This window comes from Cavia porcellus, unplaced genomic scaffold (genome assembly GCF_034190915.1).
Source record: "Cavia porcellus strain 051 isolate PalLab524CR breed Dunkin Hartley unplaced genomic scaffold, mCavPor4.1 scaffold_8, whole genome shotgun sequence".
In the NCBI taxonomy this organism is placed as follows: domain Eukaryota; kingdom Metazoa; phylum Chordata; class Mammalia; order Rodentia; family Caviidae; genus Cavia; species Cavia porcellus.
Window position 1 is genome coordinate 54750601 of NW_026947491.1, and position 22766 is coordinate 54773366.

At 34.7% G+C, this 22766-nt stretch overlaps 1 protein-coding gene across 4 annotated transcripts in view; it reads right to left on the bottom strand.

Annotated features, from left to right (window-relative positions):
• Positions 1 to 22766, bottom strand: part of Tafa2 (TAFA chemokine like family member 2) — a 481707-nt gene that overhangs the window by 34473 nt on the left and 424468 nt on the right. For all 4 annotated transcript variants that reach the window (XR_010049340.1, XM_063255054.1, XM_063255056.1 and 1 more), the window contains exons 3-4: positions 2095 to 2247; positions 947 to 1071 (exon numbers count right to left, since the gene is read on the bottom strand). Coding sequence is in view for 3 of the 4 variants with exons in the window: in XM_063255054.1 (XP_063111124.1) it covers positions 947 to 1071; positions 2095 to 2247 (278 nt within the window). In the remaining variant the exon portion in view is untranslated. The remainder of the gene's footprint in view (positions 1 to 946; positions 1072 to 2094; positions 2248 to 22766) is intronic.

Sequence of the window (22766 nt, forward strand, 5' to 3'; positions counted from 1 at the left end):
GTTTTATGGTAACCCTTATAAAATATCCCCCTGCCATTATTCATTATTCTGGTATAATATTTAAATAACTGACTCAAATCAATAGTATATTTTTCATCAAAGCAAAAAAAAAAGCCAATAGAAACACACGTACAAAATAAGATACAAAAAGGCAAAATTTTTATTTGTTAATTCTATAAAAATAGAATTCAGAATTTGCTCATGCAAGAAACTCATGTATCTAATTAGAGAAATCAAAGAATAAAGTTATTTTTACTCTTTCATTCCTAAGATGCCACTCCTTGCAAAGATAAAATACATCACTGTTTTAAGATTATTTTTTGTACTGAACTTAAGTTTCTGTACCTCCTTTCAGTAGCCCTTTAAAATTAGTGTAAAGGAGCCAGAAATTTAGCTCAGAGGCACAGCAGCTGTCTGGCAAACGTGAGGTCTTGAGTTCAATTCTTAGTACCAAAAAAGAATTAATTAATTAAAATAACTTTAACGTAGACCTTAGATACTAAAAACTTATTTAATGCTCCATAAATAAGATTTTAAAAATTACCTTCGCAAAACATAAAAATAAAAACATAAGGGAAAATTTTATTGAGTCATATGTAAACTAAGTAATTCAAAATCTATTCAGATTTCTATGCAGTAAAAGAATTGGGACTGGGATCACCTCCCAGCATTTAACATGTATCCTCAAGAGCTACCAGATTTCTAGCAGTACCTCATGAAGCAACAGTGTTTATTTATCAGACAGCGTGACAGTTGATGGCAATCTATGATGTTATTGTGAAATAAAAATATGCTATGAAAATGAATCAAGGAAAAAATGGGAAGCATATACTATGCAAAAAACTATGTTCTGTCATTCTGAACCACGGCTAAACATGCCATTCACCTGTCCTATTGTCTATTCATTCAGAGATATTGTGCTTTCATAAACTGGCTGTCCACTTACCCGAGTTGTTTTCACTTTATTTCCAGAGGAGCAGCTCCACCCTTTCCTATCTGGGAGAACCTTACACTCTTCTCCCTCCAAACACGGCTGCATGTGACACCACCACTTCTGCTCCACTATGGAAGCTACAAGAGAGAAGAAAATCAGCTCAGGGTTTCTACTTGAGAAATGTAAACATTTAAAATAGAACAAAAGGCACTGGTCTCATTAAAAAATAAAAGAATTTTTCTTTTAAAGTTTTATTTTGGGGGATAAGTACACTTAACCAGAGATCTAAAGAGCCAATAAGTTTCTAAGTGAACTGTACAATAGTGTGGACTATAATCAAAATGTTGAAAGACTTTTCATGTAAAAATATAGTCATCAAAAGACAAATATATTTTTAAAAAATCTATGTGAATATATGCATGTACTGATTCATATAAATGTAGAAAAAACGGCCCCAGGCTTACATTAAAATCAGTAGTTTAGAATCAATGTAATATTTCCCATGAGTAGGCTGAAAAATCAGAAAACTTAGGAGAGCTAAAATTAGATAGAGTTAACACATTTTTCTTATTCTTTATCTTGAGCAATAATCTTATCACAGGACACCATCTAATAAATTATTATTTACAGTAATATAAATTAAATAGATCCTTAAATTTTTATATGTTGTTATATTTAGATGAACTCTCAAAGAAAGAAATTAATTCTCTCATGTACCTTCCTAAAAGTCAAATTTTGCAAGAATTCTCCCTACAACAAAACATTCACACATGTATAAAGTGTTGATTTTTTCATTATCCAGACTCAGCACTGTGTTTAGGAACCCTCAACTTTAAGCCATGTATTTTCACCTTGCTTTTACCAGTTAATTTACACACACCTTCCTTTATGATCCAGGAAATCAACATTTCATGGCATCAAAGTAAAAGACACATTGATGTAATTGAACCTTACTATAATGCCTTTTATAACAGAACCTTGTAAGATTGTAGGCATCTATCTAAAAGATTCTAGACTTCAAAATGCCCCTTCTCCCGCTTCATTGCAACCATGTGATTTTGGTGCAATTTCCCAGGATAGACTGTAGTTGATAATAATGGGGATCCAATCCCACGCAGGCCCAGATATGCTGTCACGGTGAACAATGGAAGAAGTCGCACCGTCTACACAAGAAGGAGCAGCCCGTGTGGTGCCAGCCACCTGTCCGGGGAAGCAGGAACACTTGACTGTTTGTGACCGTTCTTCTATCTTGTTCTTATTACAGCATCTGTGGAGTGCCACCACCTCGCAAGTTCCCGTTTTAACATGGTGAGCTGCGTAAACACAAATAAAAGATAAAACAATACTGAGAAAGCTTTGGACACGTTCATCCTCTTTCTAATTAGAAGTACATTAAATATAGCTCTATAAGGAATCCACCATGCATGAAACTAGAAATACAATGATGCTAACTCCATAGTGTAGATTTTATTTCTTTTCTAAATATAGTGAGAGCATTTCTGTCAGTAAATGCTTGGTGAAGCAGCAACAATTACTGACTAGATTAGAATGAGCTGTTTAAAACAGTCTGAAATATAGAGACAATATATGGTGTTATATCAAAATGCAGTTATTTGCATATGATTTTCCGTACTCTTTTGTTCAATGTGCAGATCAAACTAAAGTACATCCTTTGGAAACTAAAGGTATTCCAAAGCAGGGCTGACACCAATGCTATTCTCAAAGTGGGTGGGTGCTGACAATCGTTATGTCCAACAGGAGGAGAGTGTGCAGACCGGGCAGAGATCACTCTGCCAGGAAACAGAAGGCAGAGCATCAGGACCATATCTTCAGTCACTATTCTTCTGCCCACTTTCCCCAGAAATGAACCAATAAGATTATTCTTTAATTACTACTATTTTCTTAGAAGCTCAGCTAGTCTCAGCATCCAAAACCATTCCTTTCCATTTTGCATAAGGGGATAGCTGTCATCAAATGGTACCAACTACAGTCAGAACTTGAGTGGATTGCATCTACCAGCTGGCACCTGATGACCCAGCCTCATAAGTTATCAGGACCCCGTAACAATTTTATTAACATCGAAATAAGGTTACTGGGCTGATGGGATGTTTGAATACTTTGTATCTTACTTTTTATAATGTGATAGACTTCTAGACTGTCTTAATCATTGTTATTCTTTCCTGCATTTCTTCTTCAAATTATTAACCCTACTTGGAAATGATAAAGCATAAATTTTATCTGCTAAAAATAAAAATAGCTTAAAGTCAGACATCCTTTAAAAGGTAGTACTTTCAAAAATTTAAAATGTGAGTTATATTAAGCCAAATTTAAGTAGGAAAGTAAGAGATCCAAATTTGTTAAAAGTTATAAACATACTTAGACTCATTATAATTGAGATCATGTATTATGTTAAGCTTCCCTTGGAAGATGAGAAGAATAAACATATAGTAACTTAAGTTAGAGATCCTACTTGCAACCAGAATCATGGAAAGAATTAAATTCATAAACTGAGGTCCAACTATAACTCTTTTCTCTAGTTAAAATAGTTATTAACAAAAAGACAAAAGATTGTAAGTGTTGACAAGAATACAGAGAAAAGAGAATATTTACTATTAGTGAGAAGGTAAATTGAGTCCACAACTATAAAAAAAAGGTGAAGTTTCCTTAAAAATTTTAAAATCCCAATTTAAATATAGTTTAAACTTATAAATTATACTTCGTAACTTGAAAATAAGTTTATATGATAAACCACTAATGTGGTACCTATATTCATTTATTGCATTTTGTTTTTGATCATTAAAAATTTGATTTTATTTCATAATTATGTAAAAAATATTTACACCACTACAGATCAAATCTATAAAACAAAGTTTATTCAGTGGAGCCTAGTTTCTATCCTTTTCCCCTCCCTGCTGTTTTCCCCTCTTGTAAGTTATCATTTTATTTAACACATCTCCCTATATAAAACTTTGCAAAATAATAATTTAAAAGTTAAAAATTGAACTGAGTTTTCTAAAGTTCAGTTTCGAGTTCTTGCCTAACACGCACAAGGCCCAGGGTTCAGTCCCCAGTACAGAAGCAACATCAGCAACAACAGATTACCTTATCATCCCACAGTCCCACTACTGGGTACAATGTGTATTCAAAAAGAAAGAAATCACTATGTCAAAGAGATGGCTGAACTTCCAAGTTCAATTGGAGCTTCATTCACAATCTCTAAGAAATGGAATCAAACTAAGTGTCCATCAATAGATAAATGAATAGAGGCAATGTGGCACATACACTCCTTGGAATAATATCTGTGCATTATGGAGAAAATTCTGTTATTTGTGACAACATGAAGGAAATCACAAGAGATTATGTTAGAGAGCAAGCAGCACAGAAAGACAGTGTGTGACCTCACTAATATGTGGAATCTAACAAAGCTGAACTCACAGAAACAGAAACTCGTGCTTCTACAAACTTACAGAAACTCACAGTTCACAGATGAACTATAGAAAGGATAATGGTAGCTACAGGGCCTAATTTTAAATTAGGTAGATATAAGTTTACGAGATATATTTTACTACATGGTGGCTAGAGTTAATTACAACGTATTACATTCTTGAAAATGGCTAACAGTAGATTTTGACTATCACAAAAAGAAAATAAAACCATAATCCATATGTTCCTTCACTGTGGTCGTTCCAAAAGGTACACATATTTCAAAACATCAGATTGTAAAGGATATGCACAGATAAGTAGTCAATTAAAAAGAAAAATAATGCAGAGTAGTGGGTAAATGAATAGCATCCAAAGGTAGAACTGTTGGATATAGAAATTCCTCTTAGTAACTCTTTTACCTTGTGCATATCACCTCTTATCTCTGGGCAGTAGCTTTATTTAATGTCAAAAAGAATATTATTAACAGCAACTTCAAAGGGTTTATTAGAGAATTAAATGAGCTAATATGCAAAAATTATTCAGAACTTCACTTGCCTGAAAATAAGCACTTCCATGTTTTAGCTGTTATTACTATTATTATTGTCATTATTATTATCATTACTAGCACTTGATCTTGCCAAAAACATTTGCATTCATCCCACGATTAAAATAAAACCATAAATGAACTAAATACAGTAGAGAAATGGCATTTGAGATGAGTTAAACTAAATACCATGTTAGTATAGTAGAGAATAGCAGGTAATATTTAGTAAATAATAGTAAAATTTTCTTTTATGGAACTTTTCTGTGAAAATTGAGCAACAGTGGTATACATAGTGCCAAGGATTTTTTTAAATAGAAGCTATAAAGCACATTCATTTGCTAGAATACTCTATGAGAAATTGACAACATAGGAGAAAAATGTGTGATTCAAAAATTATTCTTAAAAAAGAAAAAAGAACTGAGATCTAGGGCACCTCAGAGTATGTTAGCATTTGGAGTGGTGTAGGGACGGAATCCATTTTAACAACATTTCAGATGGAGTATGTGAGAGGCAGGTGGGTGTCACTGCATTAGGTGGTCAGATGAAGTAGTTTCTTACCTTTTTTCATCTACTTTTCTTATGACATGTGAGAGATGTTTGAAAAGAAACAATATAAGTAGATACTTGTGAAAGAGAAAACATGAATTTATAGGGAAGAACCAGTAGCACTACCTGACAGTAAGCTGATGCACATGGTAGGTGGCAGAGTACTCGGTGGAATGGAAGAAGGCGTGAACTCACAAAAGAGTGCGGATATCTGTGTAATGTTAGGTTATTTGAGACACTTGTATGTTTTTGCTAAATGTAGAAACCAGCAGATGTGAGTGATGATAAGATTAGCCCTATAAAACTTTGAGCGGAAGCCAGGGACAGATGATTAGTGCTCCTTCGGAGAGTGTCAATGAGCAGAGGCAGTTTGGGGAAGAGCTTGATTGTGACTGTGGTTCTGTTCTCCTCCACAGCACTACTGCACTCAAGAGCACGTGATGAGGCACCTCTGACTTCCACCCCAGGAAAAGAGGCAACTTTTCAACACCAATGATATTTTATTAGCTTTAGTATAGGGAAGTTTTAGTATATATTGAAAAAGAAGAACAATGAACTGAAAATATGCATCTGGTTCTCCCTTAATAACATCATTAAATTCATTTCCACTTTGCCTAACAAGACAAATATTAGGATAAAGCAGTTGTGGTTGCTGTGAATGCTATTTACCAAATATCACTAGTTTTCTCTGTCTTCTGGGATCAAGTAGCAATGTACTTCTCCATCCATTAGCTTTAAGTGTGTGGAAGTGAATTGCTTTGTCCAGTGAAATGAAAGCTAATGAGTTCTGTGTGGAAGCCTTAAGAGCTGGTTTGTAGTTTGCTGTGATTTTTCTCCACCAACCTGAGTAACCGATTATGTTCTTGATAGTGGAGACTAATCCCCCAATAATGAGACATGAAATAAAATCTTTACCAATCGTGATGCACAAATGAGAAATAAACTGATGTTATGGCCTTCTGAAATTCGGATTTCATCACTGCCACAAACTTAACCTACTATGACTACACAGTACCTGTTCCCGCTCCCCAGATTGCTCAGTAGGGTGTACTATTCCACATACGTTAATTGGAAGATAAGCAAATGAAATTTCATATTTTTAAAATCTTCCTCCTGCTTATTTGAGCCAATGTGAAAGAAAAATTAAAGAAATATTGTCAAGGCATTAATAAAATATTTGAGGGGATGTAATGAATTTCCCTACAATAGAATATTTACATTGGCTAAACCGGGTAAGTCAGAGCTCTGGCAAAGAAAATGTGTTACTTCCTTCTTGAAAAAGGAAGGAGATTATGAAGGTTATAGAGTAGAATAGAAAAAGAATGTGATTGCTGTGCTGGAAAGGAAAACAAGGATATGTATTCCCTCAGAAGATATGATGCTAAAAGTTAGGAAATTAACAGGAAATGGGGCAAGGAAGAGCTGATGGTGGCCTGATGGGCACAGAACATTCCTACCATGCAGTTTCTTTCCACTGCTTAGGAGAGTTCACTTTGCTGGTGAGAAACAGAATTTTTGTGGAGATATCTCTCAATCTTTGTTTTTTCTTATTAGAGATGTAAAGCTTTCTATGGGGAAGAGAGGGATAACTAAGCTTTTGAAAGTAGAATGGATTGGGCTCAGGATTTAGCTCAGTGGTGTAATATCTGCTTGGCAAGCATGATGTCATAAGTTTGATCCTTGGTATCAAAAATAAATAAGTAAAAATAATAAAAGTAGAGTAGGTGATAGAGAGGCCTTGGTAGATAGTGTCAGACAGACAGAGAGGTAACAGATTGTTTAGTGCTCAGAATTTTAAAGCATGAAAAAATATGAACTTTCCAATATATTACATATGCCAATATGCATGGCAAAAATGAGACATTTTAAAAGATGAAACAGAATTTTGCCCAACCTAGCACTACATACGTATTTTTTGATGGTATCTTAACTCATTATTAAAATAACCAAATTCTTGTATACAATGACTAATTTTTCATGTGAACTTCTCAGTATGTAGTACATGTTTAATAAATGGAAAACAAGCAATTTAAGAAGATAAAACAAATTCCTGCAGTTTTTCTTTGAAAGGTTAATGAGATAGCAGGAAACCTAGAATTCTCTATATAGATTCAGATAAAGCTCATGATAAACTAGCATTTTCAAACATTAAGGTTTCTTAAATTAACAAAATAGGCTTCACAGAAGATCAGTTAGCATCATATTAAAATGATAGAAGACCCCCTGGAGAAGGTTTAAATGAAAGAGAACAAACAATTTTCTCTATGTTACAGCTCCCGTGTTTTACACACACACACACACACACACACACATACACGAACACGCACACGCATATTACCTGATGTTTTCCCCTCTGTAACTGTGATGTATAAATGCAAATGTGTTGTTTTCTGCATTGTCACAAAATGACAACAACCTCATAGGAGTTTCATTAAATTCTCATGAAATGGGACACCAGTGTTTGCCAGCTGTAATTACTGTCTTTCAGTTGACACTATAGTGCCCCAGAATATGACCTTATAAACTCCCTCTTTAATCACATGCTAAGATTCCTATATGTTTTGTAAAGTTATTATGTCTAGTACATTCTGGTATGAAATCACATGAAATATTTTATCAAAACTTTTGTTTCAAATTACTGTTTTACATAACAAAACCAAACATTTCCAAAGGAAGAAAAAAGCCAAAATAAACTGCATTTGGCTCATATACATGCATATGTAATTGAAAATTGTACATAAAATCATTCTATATATGTACATATTATGGTCACAGTGATTCATCATTTATGAAACAAGCATAAACTCATATCTATAAAATATGGATTTATAAATGTACTATAGCAGAATAATATTTTAAAAGGTCACTCACCCTGAGAGTGATTGCTACTGTTAGGTTAATAATTATGAACAAAGCTATGCACATTATATTCTATGTGTAAAAATAATCCATATACCCAGAAACAACTTACAGAATAATGGTAAATGCTGATGGTTTTTGGTTATTTACTGTATGCCAACCATTATTTCCTTTTATCAACACAACAGCCATTGAGAAGGAATTATTACTCCAACTTATAGTTGAAGCTGAGACACAGAAATATCTATGGAGACAAAAGCAGAAGAGGATCCGGACAATTTGTCACCAGAAATCGTGATCTAAGCTATTATGGAATAGTGCCTTTCAGCTAGGCGTGGGGATAAATGCACTCTAGGAGACTAAAACAGGAGAATTTCAAGTTAAGAGTCCAGAAAGGGCAACTTAGTGACTTAGAAGGAGTCTGTGTCAAAATTTAAAAAAGAAGAAGGAGGAGAAGAAAAAGGAGAAGAAGAAAACTAAAAAGAACTGAGAATGAAGGCCCTGGGTTCAACTGCCTGTACTGAAAAAAAACTTATTTTTCTTAGGCAAACACATAAAACATACTAAAAATTCAAATGATGTGGAATAATACAGTAAGAGTATCACTGTCCCCAGAGGCAAGGCTTGACAACCTTAAAAGGACAAGGGCCCCGGGATTGAAACACTTGAGTTTAAAGCTAGATTGACTTACAATACAGTTAAGTAAACCTTTAAGTATGTTCATTTACTTTCCATACTATTGGTTTGTTCATCTTGAAAATGACTCTATAGTACCCTTCAAAGACCAGATAACATGTGTGAAACTGCCTGAAAGTTGCATAACATTACTTACATGTTCATTTTGTTTATTTTTTATTAGTAGTATAATTGATATATATCAAAATGACAGAGCAAGCATATAAATTACAAAATGTGAATGTTAGGAAAAGTTATCTACATTTTATAGAAGTTCTAATTTCATATCTCAAAAACTCTCTTATAAATTTAATTGTATTGACACAAAATTACTGTTTTTTAAAAAATCAATCTGACACTTAAGCTAAGGAAGAGAGTAAATTTAGCATAGAATTGTGAATTTGTTCCTTCTCAGTTTTCTCTTCATTAGATTTCAGTTCTTATTTGTATTCTGATTTGTCTCATTGATTCAGAAATTTTGTTTGTCTTCATATACTCCTATTTAATAGTTTTATCTAGCTTGACTAGCTCCCCAGAGAGTGTGTATTACACCTTCTAAGCAGAAATAATGCATCACCTGCATGCACCAATAGGCATTTGAAATACATGCTAGTTAGGAGATTTAGGTTGCTGTAAATCACTTTGAATGGAAAAAAATGTGCTGAAACAAAAACTTTTTGAGACAGCTAATTTCTCACTTTTATTCATTAGAATGAGAAAGTAGGGCATATTTTTAGACTTTCATGCTGATGGAATCTAATTAAAAGAAATGGTCATTTACATAGCTGAATAAAATGTCACAAGTTCCTATAATTTATGAAGTCAAGACGTTCCGCTCAGGGAAAAAATAACCAAACGACAATGACATTTGTTTTTACATAGTCTATGTTCTAAAACAGTGTCAGTTCATTCTGAGAAAAAGATCAATTAAAATATAGGGAGGTAAGGAACATTTCCAGTAAAGAAAAACAATCCTAAAGTTTCGTTTAGCAGTATGGTGTCTATTAACAAAAGCCAACTCTCAACCAGAGGATTTTCTACAGTATTTTATATAGATTTCAGTGATTCCCTTTTCTTCCTGGTAACACACAATGCTGTCTTTGTTCAGTGATCCAAAATTGTACTTCCAAGACAAATTGTTTTATTAAAATTAATGTTATAATGAACCAAAGCAACTTATTACCTAGACTATTTGACTCTCACCTTGCATCCAATAGCCAGGAAATTCTCATCCAACAGTCACACTTTCTAGATTTGTCTCGTAGTGTAAATTTATGTTGCAAATAATCACCCTAAAGCCAACTAAAATTACTATCAAAGGGAAATGGTCATATATGAAGTATATATGTTATTTTCATATATATTATATATATGTATAATTTTGCAAATAGCAAGGGTTAAACCTAATTTTCTGTTTAACTCTGAACTGCCCAATAAAGAATTAGAACATCCCCAATTCTCCAGCACTATAGGATCCATATTGTTCTTTTTCTTAATAATATACCTGTAAGAGTTTCTAAGAAGTATAGTGTAGCATGATTGTTTCTTAAGGGAAATGACACAATAAGTAGAAACTGAAAAGAAAGCAAAGGTCCTACAGTCCTTTGTCCCTGAAGACTGAGATGTAGGCAAGTAATTTAGGTCTGTAGGTCTCCTTCATTTTATGCAATACTCAGGCTATATTTAGAAGTAATTTAGCTAAATTTTCTTCCAACTCAAAAATTATAGGTTTATAAAATTATTAAATTTCCTTATAATGAGAACAATTTATTAGATCTGTAGGGAAATGGAAGTCTCAGTATAACACATTTTTCATTCTCTCTGAACTAACACAAATTAACTTCATTAAGTCACTGCACTTACTGTAAAACTGGGAGTTTATAAAAGTTATATTTCAGAGACATATCTTTTTACTCTCATTTAAACTTTTTATTGTTGCTTCTCATATTTTCCATTATTGCTGAATTCAATACTTCTCAAAAGTTTTATAGTTTAGGATGCTTTTAAAATTCACAAATCTTGACTGCATGTTGTGAGGTTCACTACAGAGTCAACCCACATCCTCACATTTCTTTATGTGACAGCTTGATTCCTGACAGTGCTATGGAGCAGATCTAGTCTGACAGGCACTATAGCACCACGTTTTGGCTGAGGATTCTGAAGTCAAATGATCTAGGTTCGAGTTCCAGCCTCAGAAGAAATGCCTTCCTATGCACCAAACCCACCTTCACTAACCTCCTAGGCTCACAAGCAGAGTACCCTTTCCATTCTCCTTTGCATTTAGGTGTAGCAGAGATACATGGAATAAAGCAAAATAAAGTTGTGCTTCTTTCAGACCAAGCCTTAAGAATCTCCTCCTACATCATCCACTCTGCCTTCACCTCTCTGATAGAGGGTGCCAGGGGTGACCTTTGAAACCTTCACAAAAAATGGCAGAACTATCGTAAGCATAGGGCCTTGATGACCACGCAGAAGACAGACTCACATGTTCTGTCACCAACTGAATTTAATATGAGCAAGAAACAAACTTAGACCACCTTAAGCCAACAATAATAACATTTATCTGTTGCAGAAATAAACTTTAGGGAAATAATTTGCAATAATATTCTTCTTTACAGACCTAAAAAGTGTCAAATGCTGCCCTAGTGTTCCTTAAGGGAAATGGCTTCCTGAGTATAAAGAACAGAAACCAGTAAATGTGACAAAAGTTGTAGTGAGCTTAACTGAGTACACTATTATAAAATGCTTAAGTGCATAAAATGTATAAAATTGCTATAAAATGGTAAAATGCATTATATACTTACACTTATTTTAAAATTATTAGTGACAATTATTATGGAGTCTAAGATCTAAGTGAGTGCATTTATAAATCTACACATCTAAGAAAACCATACATTGTTAGAGACTTAAAAAACAATGCAGTCCAAATTTGCCATGTTACCAAGTGCAAACTGATGGTTAGGAAAATCATCATTCCCTTTCAATTACAGATGTGGAGAGTGAAAGACACACATATACAATTAGAACTCAGTTCTTTAATTTTCTGTTCAGTGTATTTTGATTTCCTACTTGCCATATCTCTTTGGTCATAAAATTTCTCCAATTCTGCCTATTAATACACTTCTTTACTTTCTTTTTCCTCTATATCTTCATTTTTATTTATGTTAGGCATCATTATCATCTTTTCTTTGCATAGTCAAGGGCCCCTGACTGGTCTCCCTGTTTTTTTAGCTTGATTTCCTGCATACATACAAATACATCTTACCAGAGCTGATCTTTCTAACAGCAAGTCTGTAGTATAGAGCCATTTTTGACTATTTTTCATAAAATAAGTTCAAATTCTGTGCGTACCAGAAACATCTTTCCATTGACCAACTTCTGACTTACCCAGCTTCACTCTCCTAAGCTTACTTTTTGCAGCCTACACAGAAGTCATATAAACTATGTTCAGAATCATATATGGACCATACTTTCATATCTTACACCCTTACTCACTCTTTTCTTGAATGTGTACCCCCCTAATCCAGGAAAGACCCATCCAGTTTTTCAAGATTCAGAGCATCTTATGTCAATTACTTCTGGAAGCTATAAATTAATCACATCTGGTAAACCAAACCACTCCATCTGAGTGACCCTTCCTGATTTCCATAACAACTATAATAGTTTTCTATATTTATTGCATGTACATGTTGTTATGCATCAAATAGTGCTTTGCATATGCAAGGCAAGCACTCTACCACTGACCAGTTTTAGCAACCCAATATTACTTTTTATGTCCCTGCTTCCTCCTACTAGATACTAAGGAAAACATGTGTTTTTATTCCTATACCCAAGCATAAAGTCCAGTTTGAAATTCATGATAGGAATTCATTATACTTGGTGAATAAATGACTGAATAGATAGTTTACTATAAGGATTCTCAGATGGTAGAAAATTTAGTTTAATAATTTTTTCAGGTCATGCTTCATAAACTTAGTTTAATAATTTTTTCAGGTCATGCTTCATAAACTCATAACATAAAGTTATAAAAACATCTAATTTTTGCTATTTTGTGGAAATCTGTGTATGTGTGCAGGACTTGTCCTAAGGAAGAGCTAAGTAAGGTTTCTCTCCTCAGAGACGTGCTCAATGACTCTTTGATTAGAGTGAGCTTAGAAGTTCTTAACTTCTGTAACTAACACTATTACACACTAATCATTTCCACTTAATCTATGGCAAATCATTAAGATCCCTAAAGCTGCAGTTTAGCTGTATTGTAAGGAATTTGGTCAAATATGATAGTAGAGTATTTAATATAATGCAGTAAAAAAATTGTGACATCCGTTAAAAGCCTATTTATGCCAGAAAAATTTCAAAGGAAGTCTGATCAGCAGAAAAGCAATGTGTCACTGAACTCTAATCTAGGAAGATCTTGCTCTTGGTCCCAAACTGATCAGGACAGCTCTTCAAGAATTAACTTTATTTACTGAGACTTTAGTTTCTCAATTACAAAATCAAAAACATCTCAGGTTCTTTTCTATTCTAGAATTTATTACATGATATGCTATTGTCATGGTTTATGTTGGTGGCCCCTGGCCTCACGCATTTGCATTGTGCATTTATGATTAGTTCATTGTCTAGTGCTTGGATTGGTGGTGTGAGTGCTACACTGGCCTAGGGGCGGAGCCAGGATGTGGTGTAATGGCAGGAAGAAGGTGTGTCTTGCTCTCTTTTGCCAGTTTCTGCCTTGCTGTTTGCAGCCACTATGAATTGTGGACCTGCCATGCCACCTTGCCTTGAAGCCAACCAAAAACTGTAAGAAATAAACCTTTCGTTTCCCAACTTTGGTCAGCAGGTATTTTGTCTCAGCGATCAGTAAAAAGTAACTAAGACAGCTATGTACAAATCTGTAAAGTCACTTAACTTTAGAAAGTGATTATTTCCCAAAGAGTGAGCTTCTACTATTTTGTTTATATCACTTGGCAGATTCATCAGCCCATATCCTTCGGTGTACTACGAGGTTCTCTATATATGAGGTACTTTTTAAAGCCAGAAAGATATCAACAGAAGAAATTCAAGAATGAGCACCATTTATTAAAGACATTATCTTTCTTCCAGCTAAGGCGTTTGGCCCCTTTGTCAAAGATAAGGCTGGAGTTGTTTCTGCATCTTCTAAACAGTTCCATTTATCCCTGGGTCTGTTTATTTGCCAGTACTGCACTATCTTTCATCATACTAGCTTTATAGTACAATCTAAAGTCAGGGATTGTGATGCTTCCTGACTTGCTTTCATTGCCTAGTTTTTTGTGTTTTCATCTTTGGTTTTTGGGGTGTGTGTGTGTGTGTGTGTGTGCACTACTCTAGGTCTCTTCTGATTCCAAATAAATTTTATGATTGTTTTCCTTAGCTCTGCAAGGAATTTTATCAATATTTTTATCAGGATTGTATTGTATCTGTGATAAAGATCTATTGATGAAAATAGGCACAAAGTGTACTAAGAAAAAGAAAGAGAAATAAATTCCCTCAGACAGATATAAAAAGACAGATCACAAAGATTTATAAAATATCTAAGACTGAATATGAATATTATAAAATGTCTGAAAACTTGACTGGTCACTTAAATCAATTGGCCCCATTTAGTTTTCCTATCTGAACTAGTTGATCTCTCAAATTCCTTCCAGTTCTAAATTTACATACAATATTTATGTGCCTCTTTAATAATAATCTAGAAGGCCAGGGATTTATCTCAGTGACATAAGGATTTATCTCAGTGGCATAAGTGCCTGCCAGACAAGCATGAGATCATGAGTTCAATCCCCAGTATCAAAAATAATAATAATCGTAATCATAATAGTGTAGAATGTCAGATATTTCTGTTTTGTTTTGATGTATGCACATTTAACCATAGTTATGTATACCATATAGATTCCTATATTGAAATATCTCTAATGTAAATATTTCTAAAAAACAAATAATACCTCCTAAATATCATTTATGCCTTCAGTATTAAATCTGGCCAATGGTTTAAGTATCCAAAGAATGTTTTAAAAATGTAGTTTTAAATAAATGAAAAACCACAATACATGATGTAAAAAATAGTAAATTTGTGATGACCAAATGGCATCAGTTTATCACTTGAGAAGATCCCTGATGTGTGCTTATCCTTTTGTTCATTTACCTTTATCTCCTGAAAGTGAAACGAGCATACATAACAGCATAACCTCCGCAGGCAGGATAAAATGGCCACTATCACAAAATTAATGAATGAATCAAAACCCCAAATGACCTCTGGTATGAATCTTCAGGGCAACGAGTATGTGCAAGAGAAAATCAAATAGGAGCTGGATTTTATGCAGCTGTTACTAGCTGTGTGACTTTGAACAAATTATTTACACATAAGCTTCAGTTTTCTCATCTGCAAACTAGAATAAACTTACTCCACTATTATGTTTGGAAATTTAAATAAGATTGGTAAAGCTCTAAACACTGTGTCTGACATGGAGACAGAGCTCAGTAAATATTGGTTAGTATTATTATAAACCAAATGACATTCCTATCATCCTTGTGAGACTATTCTTCAGAATAAGTGGCACATCAGACATCAGCGGTTTTAAGTGAAGCATACACAGAAGTTACCATCAGAAGGCAACATAAATACTTGCGTAGTAGTTGAGAACACAGAGCCTAGCACCAGAATACTTTGATTCAGTTTACAGCTCTGCCATTTATTTCCTGGGTAATCTTTGTCAAGTTACTTACCTCTTTTAGCCAACTTCTTTATCTGTACAATGGGGGAAAGTGTACTACCTGTATGAGAGGATTATTTTTAAGAATGTGATTAACACATATATACAAAGCATTTGTAATAGTATCTGGCCACAATAAATATTCTGTAAATGTCTTCTGTTGGCAAAATGACATTTCTCTTCACACTTTTGGAGAAATAGAAGACACTGATATCAATGGCAAGAGTGAGAGAAGCCCACCTTCTGGTGGCTGGTGGGAATTTCTTGCCTTGGTGGTAACAGAATTCTTACAAATCTGCCCGAAAGAAAGAGACAACAGGAATTCATTCTCTAAGGTGAGACAGACTCCAAGAGAAAATCACTTTTGTGCATGATGTTGCTCGAGTTATCTCATTCCGAGGTCTCAGGTGCCTAAATCAAAAAATATGAATAACGATGTATTCTTCATAAGTTTTGTGGAGCTGAGATGAAATCTTAAATGTAAAATGGTTTCTTCTCTACTTTTGAGAATACCTTTAAGTGCTCACCCTAAGGGTTAACTCAATTCAAAGCTCATTTCTTGATCACTGTCCTGACCTGTCTCTCTGAACTTAAAACAAGAAAACTAAGAAAAACTGTCAGACTGTGCTGTCACCAACTCTACTCCTGAAGCCCGTGGCCTCACAGTGTTGGGCTGACCAGTATTCACCAACTTAGTGACCGTCTAGAGAGTTTATGTATAGTGTTATGGATGGACAGTGGCCTTCAGATTTTTCACTATCCTTTCCCCTCACTCTAACTCTCATTCTTATTCCCACTGCCTCTCGTACACAGTTCCAATCATTAATTATTTACTGTTTATTAAAAATGTATATGCTAGACACAGGGCCTTCCCCTCCCCCATGGAGAAAGCAAACACTGCACAAACCATGACATAGCTTGCAGACAGCATAGAAGACTGAAATGGCCTATGGGGTTAAGTCACTCTGGGTTTGAGCTCCTGACACCCTCTAGTTTAATCAGCTGTGCTCTTGTATATATTACATAATTACTTGAAACTTCAACTTCCTCTTTTGAGAAATTTGAGTATCAACGTCCACCTTTAAGTACAAGAATAACTGTCTTCTATCACCAGCCCCCACTTGCCTTTGGGAAACTTTTTACAGCAAGAAGGAAACAAAAGTCTCATTTTATCAATTGCTTAAAAATGCAATTTGTTAAGTGTAGTGCCAAGTTATGCTTTCAAAGCACTGGAAAATTTTGCTATAAACTTAATGTCCCTGCCATATCTCTGTTTTGAAAACTACAAGGCAGTGATCCCCACTGAAGAATAACCCATGGCTACATCATAATGTAAAGTGCTGTGTTCTGGGCAGGCACATTTGCACATTGTGTTTCATTTTAAGTATTTAATAAAACATTTTTTCTTCTTAAGTTATGTTTAAATTGTAGTTACTCTGAGAACAACGTTTTCTCTTTTTGGAGGTAGTAAGGTGTGTGTGTGTGTGTGTGTGTGTGTGTGTGTGTATACCCACAAGATTTAATTGCATGTTTTGAAAGCTGAATAGAACAAAAATACATGCTTTTTTGCACATTGGTACATGACCTGAGAAAAAACTGAAATGTAGAGCAATGGACAAAGCTAAAATGATCTTATAATTTACCATCTAAATTGTGTCCCATTTGAGAGTAAAGAGTCATATATCAACCAATAAAAAATGCTCCTGGTTCTGTAGGGAAAAAGAAAATATTTACAATTGTTGGTTAGAGAGTAGATTAGTACAAACACTGTGGAAATTAGTGTGGAGATTCCTCAAAAAATTAGGATTAGAGGTCCCATTCAACCCAGGTATTCCCCTTCTGTGTATATTTCCAGAAGGATTGAAAAACATCACACCACAATGACATATGTGAAACCATAAGGTTCAAAATATACAATAGTCACTGTGAAATGGAAGGAAACTGTTCAATAAAAAGAAGAAACTAAGATAGGGGAAAAGAGAAAGGATAGAAGGGAAAAGAAAAAAATACAAGTTAGTTATACCATTAGTGTCACTTAGTTCACTGATAGGAAAGGTTGTGCTAATATTGATTGAAGAAATTTTTATGCCCATATTTTGTACTTGAGTGACTAAAGATAATGATGTGTAACTTATCAACAATTGTTACTTTTTCATTATTTTGTTGTGAAAATTTGTTTTACCTTTTCTTCTTAATATTAACAAATAAAGTAAAAAAAAAAAAAAAGAGAGAGAGAGAGTAAAGAGTCATGCCATTAATGACCATGCTGGAAAAGCAGATATTAAAAGAACTCTTTGCGTGCATAGAATCACTATAGCTGATAGTCATCCTGAACAGCTTTGCCTAAAGCTCACCCTTGCCAAGTATACTTACTGTGTGCTAGTTGCCCAGACATTTGAAAATGTTCTCTTATAAACTATATCCTATGAATTTTCTTGGTGGGAATGAGAAGATAAATCCTAGGAAAGATTTAAACCAGTTAGTAGGGAACAGATTTTCTTCATGGGCTAGAGATTTTGCATTATAAAATATCAAGGTCATTGTTTTGCACTGAAGAATTGATATAGGATATGCTGGGCAGGGCTTGCAATCTGCGAAGGTACAATGTAGGTGACTAACTTCTCACTCTTAGATGTCATCTCTGTGCTGAACCTGTTCTTTTTCTTTGTTTTGTGACTATTCACATTGCAGCCTGATTTGATAACACCTCTATTAAGAGAATGTAGCTGAATGCTATATTGATTGTAGGCAAAACTTTCTAACTGTGGTTATAAATAGTATCAGACTTGGAGTCGTGCTTGAGGACATCAGATAAGAGAGCCACAATATGAAAAACATTACACACAAGTGAAAACAGTGTCTGATATCTGAGAACATAACAGATGCACCTGCAAGCCACAGGACATATGGAAGAGATGGCAGGGAATAGATTAAAATCAGAAGAAAAGGCAAGTGATTAACAGGCTTACCTGTGAGAGGAAAGGTATGTGGAAGAAATGAACAATGCAGGGACATGTGGTCAATGTTAATCAAATCCACAAACTTTCAAAAGAGTGAAGTGGTTGAAGGTGAGCATAGTGAAGAGAGATGTTAGAAGCCAAGTGAACTGTAGACAGGTTTCTTCTTGACTCTAGATCCCTGAATTCCCTTTTCCTAGACTCAAACCCCAAACTAACTTCCTTTTTTTAGAGAATATATTTAAAAAAATAAAAATTCACCAATTCTTTTTTTCCCTTTTGCTCCTTTGAGACTTAAATCTCATTTAAGTTTCTTACCAAGTCTCTCAAAGATTTTCTCAAGAACCCTGGAGCCATCTATTTGAAATTTAATCTAGAGTGAGAAGGCTCCTGTCTCAGTCTCTGTGAGAGGGTAGAAATTTAACCCACTTAACCATCAATTAGGAAGCACACAGGATGATGGCCTGATCACACTGACCACCGCTCCCCTTAAAGTCTGCTAGTACTTTCCACTGACTCACCATGGTATTTAAAACTCCTCCCACCTTTTCTTTCAGTGGAATCAAGTTTAATCTCTCTCCCTTATGGATTAGTTTTACCCCTATTGAAACAATCTGGAATAAAGTCTTCCCGGCCATTTTTAACAAGCATTATGACACATATCCAGATATTCCTCCAAAGCCTTCTGCACTCATAGATGGTGCTTTTCAGAGCTTGTTGGATCCAGGTTGTATGATACTGAAATTAAGAGCATGTGGTACTGAGCACACTGATTGGAATTAGCACAGTTCTAGGTGTGGCTGAATGGGTTTACTGAAAACAGAAGCCCCACCCTGAATGTGGGTGGCACCACGCAAAAGGCTTCTAGTTCAGATGGCATAAAGATGAGAGACAGGCTTGTGGCTGCTGTTGCTCTTTCTGCCTGCCTTTTCATGTTTTCCTCTGCCATGCCCTCTCCCATGCCACCATGCCTTTGTGCCAGTCAACTACATACTGAAATCTCCACAAACTATAAGCTAAAATACACCATTTTCCTCCTTTAATTGACTATCAAGTATTTTGTCTCAACAATATGAAAAGTTGTTAAGTCAACAAGTTTTCAGTAAAAAAGGGTTCTTTTATAGGCACAGTCTATCAAACCATATGTTTGGACAACTCAAACACCATCAGGTCTAAATCAAATTTGCTTCAATAAGGCAACAATGATTTCGAAGCTCCCAAGGCCCTCTTCCTAGCTCACTCTACAAAAACAATCTCCTCACCAACTTGAACAGGAAACAAAGCTTTTTAAACAAGTAATATGATTCTGGTACAATAAGAAATAAAAGATAAAAGCCTGGTTGAAGGAATGCTTCAGTGGGAAAGGCATTTCAGTGGCAGAGTAATCAGTAAATCAATAGGTGTAAAGGGGTCATTTTCAGCTCCTTTCCTGTTTGGGGATCAAAAAGCATGAGAAGAATAGAAAGATAAGGAGCAAGGATGTGGAGGAGGAAAAAGGTGGAAAATAAGGGTAAAGACTAGCTTCACAGGATTTATAGCTTTGCCTAAAGTCTGCTTCATCTACCTCCAACTGGGCTAGGATAAAAAGAAGTGGAAGCTGAGGTATTCTTGTCATGTAGCTGTCACAGGCAGCCACACTTGGTTTGATTAATGAAGATGTTCAGATAAACACGTCTTACCTCTTATACAGAAGTTAACTTTAGAATAACTGTGCTTGAAATCTATTGTTTTTGCACTTTTCCATCTATAATATGGACCGTGTGTGTGTACGCGTGTGCGCACGTGCGCGTGCATTTGCTTGTACCTAGACACACACAAAGCAAAAGATTATCATTCCCCTCAGTCGTTATTTTTTAAAGCAAGTGCATAATACTAACAATGTCAGAAATTCTGTAACATAGTTATAATCTACTATGAAATCAATAGATTTTACTAAGTAATCTACAATCAAAAATCTAACTGAGCTACAATAGTAGTGTTACCAGCTGATGGGGTCCTGTGGGGATTCTTTCCAGGTTCTTAGCATCCTGAACAAAGAATTGGACAAAACACACAGAAAAGGCAGCAAAAGTGAACATTTACCTAAAGACAAAAAGGATGCTCTGCAGTAAACAGATTCATAGCAATTCAGAGGATAAGAGAAAACAGATTCACAGCAGCCCAGAGGAGGGGTCTGTAACATCCAAAATCCAGGCTTCCCTCTCCTGCAGATTAGGAATTGGGGGAGTTGTTCTACCAAAATGTCTTTGCCTGGTGCAGGATTTAAACTACTCTGTTGAAAAATTTGCTTGGTTCCCTGCCACATGTAAATGAAGGATTGAACATACTATTTTTACTTATTAGTCCTGTGAACAATACAGAGTCAAATGTGGGATTGAAAATACCATTTTCTGCTTGGTTCTGTACAGTGCTCGTGAGCTGTGCAGTCATTTTAAGCCCAGTTTCTGTGTATGTCTTCTTGTTTTTTTTTTTTTGACCTTTGACAATTCTGCTCATGTAGTTGTCCATTTTGACCCAGTTCTAGTCTCCTATCTTAGCAGAAATTACAATTAAAAATCAAGAAAAAAACAATTTCTATTTTCAGGAATAATTGTTAATAAATGAGGCAAAATGGATCTATATGAGATTTCATGTCAATTATCAATGAACAACATGCCCAAAACTATTCTACATGTTTAGATTATTTATTTACTTACTTACATACTTTTGTACAGTCAACCTGGGGACCTGTGTTATGAAAGAATAGGATTCAGGGCTGGGAATTGTGGCTACATATGGTGGCACAAAAGGCTACTAGAATATTGTATTCCAAGTAAAATGTTAACTCAAAGGTAAATACAATATACTTGATGACACTTTTTTCATATTTTAATAGTTCATCAGGTTTCAAATTCCTCTATAAATTGGGGACTGTTTAGGAAATATTTTAACAAAAGTTGACATCATAAGTAATGCAATATTATGAGGTTGAGTTTAGCAAATATATGTTTTCTATGCCGTTGAGATATTTAACAAAGACTTTAAAGCTATCGTCCCTTGGAATATTCCAAAGAGCTTTTATTCCCTCATGAGAAGCAGAGATGTAATTTATCTCTTTTTTTTTTCTTGAAAAAAAAATTTACTCTTAGCGAATTTATACTAAAATATGTGCTATATTTACTTTTTCAAATTCATGTACACCAAAGGGTCAATAAGTCATTTAAAAACTACTTATATAAAAGACTACACACAGATCATTAACTATTTGATAGACAACCCTACACAAGGAAATTTGAAGTCCTTGGAGTGCATAGAAGATCAATCAGAAGCATGAAATCAAAGCTATAAAAGAACATTGTAAGGAATATAAAAATTAGTATTCATACATAAAAATGTTGAATAAAGCTTCCCTGCTTGAGTTAAGACAACTTTATGCAGATAGGACTTGATTTCATGTCTAATTATAAATGACAAAATCAAATTTATTTCTGTCAATAAAATTAAGAGTTTTGACAACCTGTACTTTCATTCCACCGATGTACTTAGGCAGCTATTGAATTTTATTGTAGTAATTGTCTTCCTATACTAAAATAGGACTTCCTTAAATTTGGATTGAGGAAAGTATTCAATAAGTACTTATTCAGTTGAGGTTAATGAAAACTGAGAAATATGTCAGATAAGAAGCTAAAGAAGTATTATTCACATTCTATTCCACATATGAAGATACTGACTTTATTAATAAATAAATTACCTCAGAACAGGGAAGGTGCTGGAGGATCTAAAAAATGCTGAACCAATAGGTGATTACATATTACACTGTATTAAATTTAACTCCTTGGTGTAAGGAAAGGCACAAGATAGAGACCAGCTGAGACAGAGGAGAAAAGGTCATCTGCAGGGAGCAAAGAGAAGGGAGCTTTTTTATGGGTCTGACAAGCAAGGGACACTAGACAGGAAGATCTTGGTAAACATTAGTGGTCAGTGCTCCCTAGATGCTTTGTGCCTCAGTGAGCAAATTCCTTGAGGCATTTGGTATAAATGTCTGGCTGTCTTTAGATGCCTGGGTGTTTGGAAGAGTCCATGCTCCATCTTACCACTTTTACCATATCTTGGTTTCCAAGGGC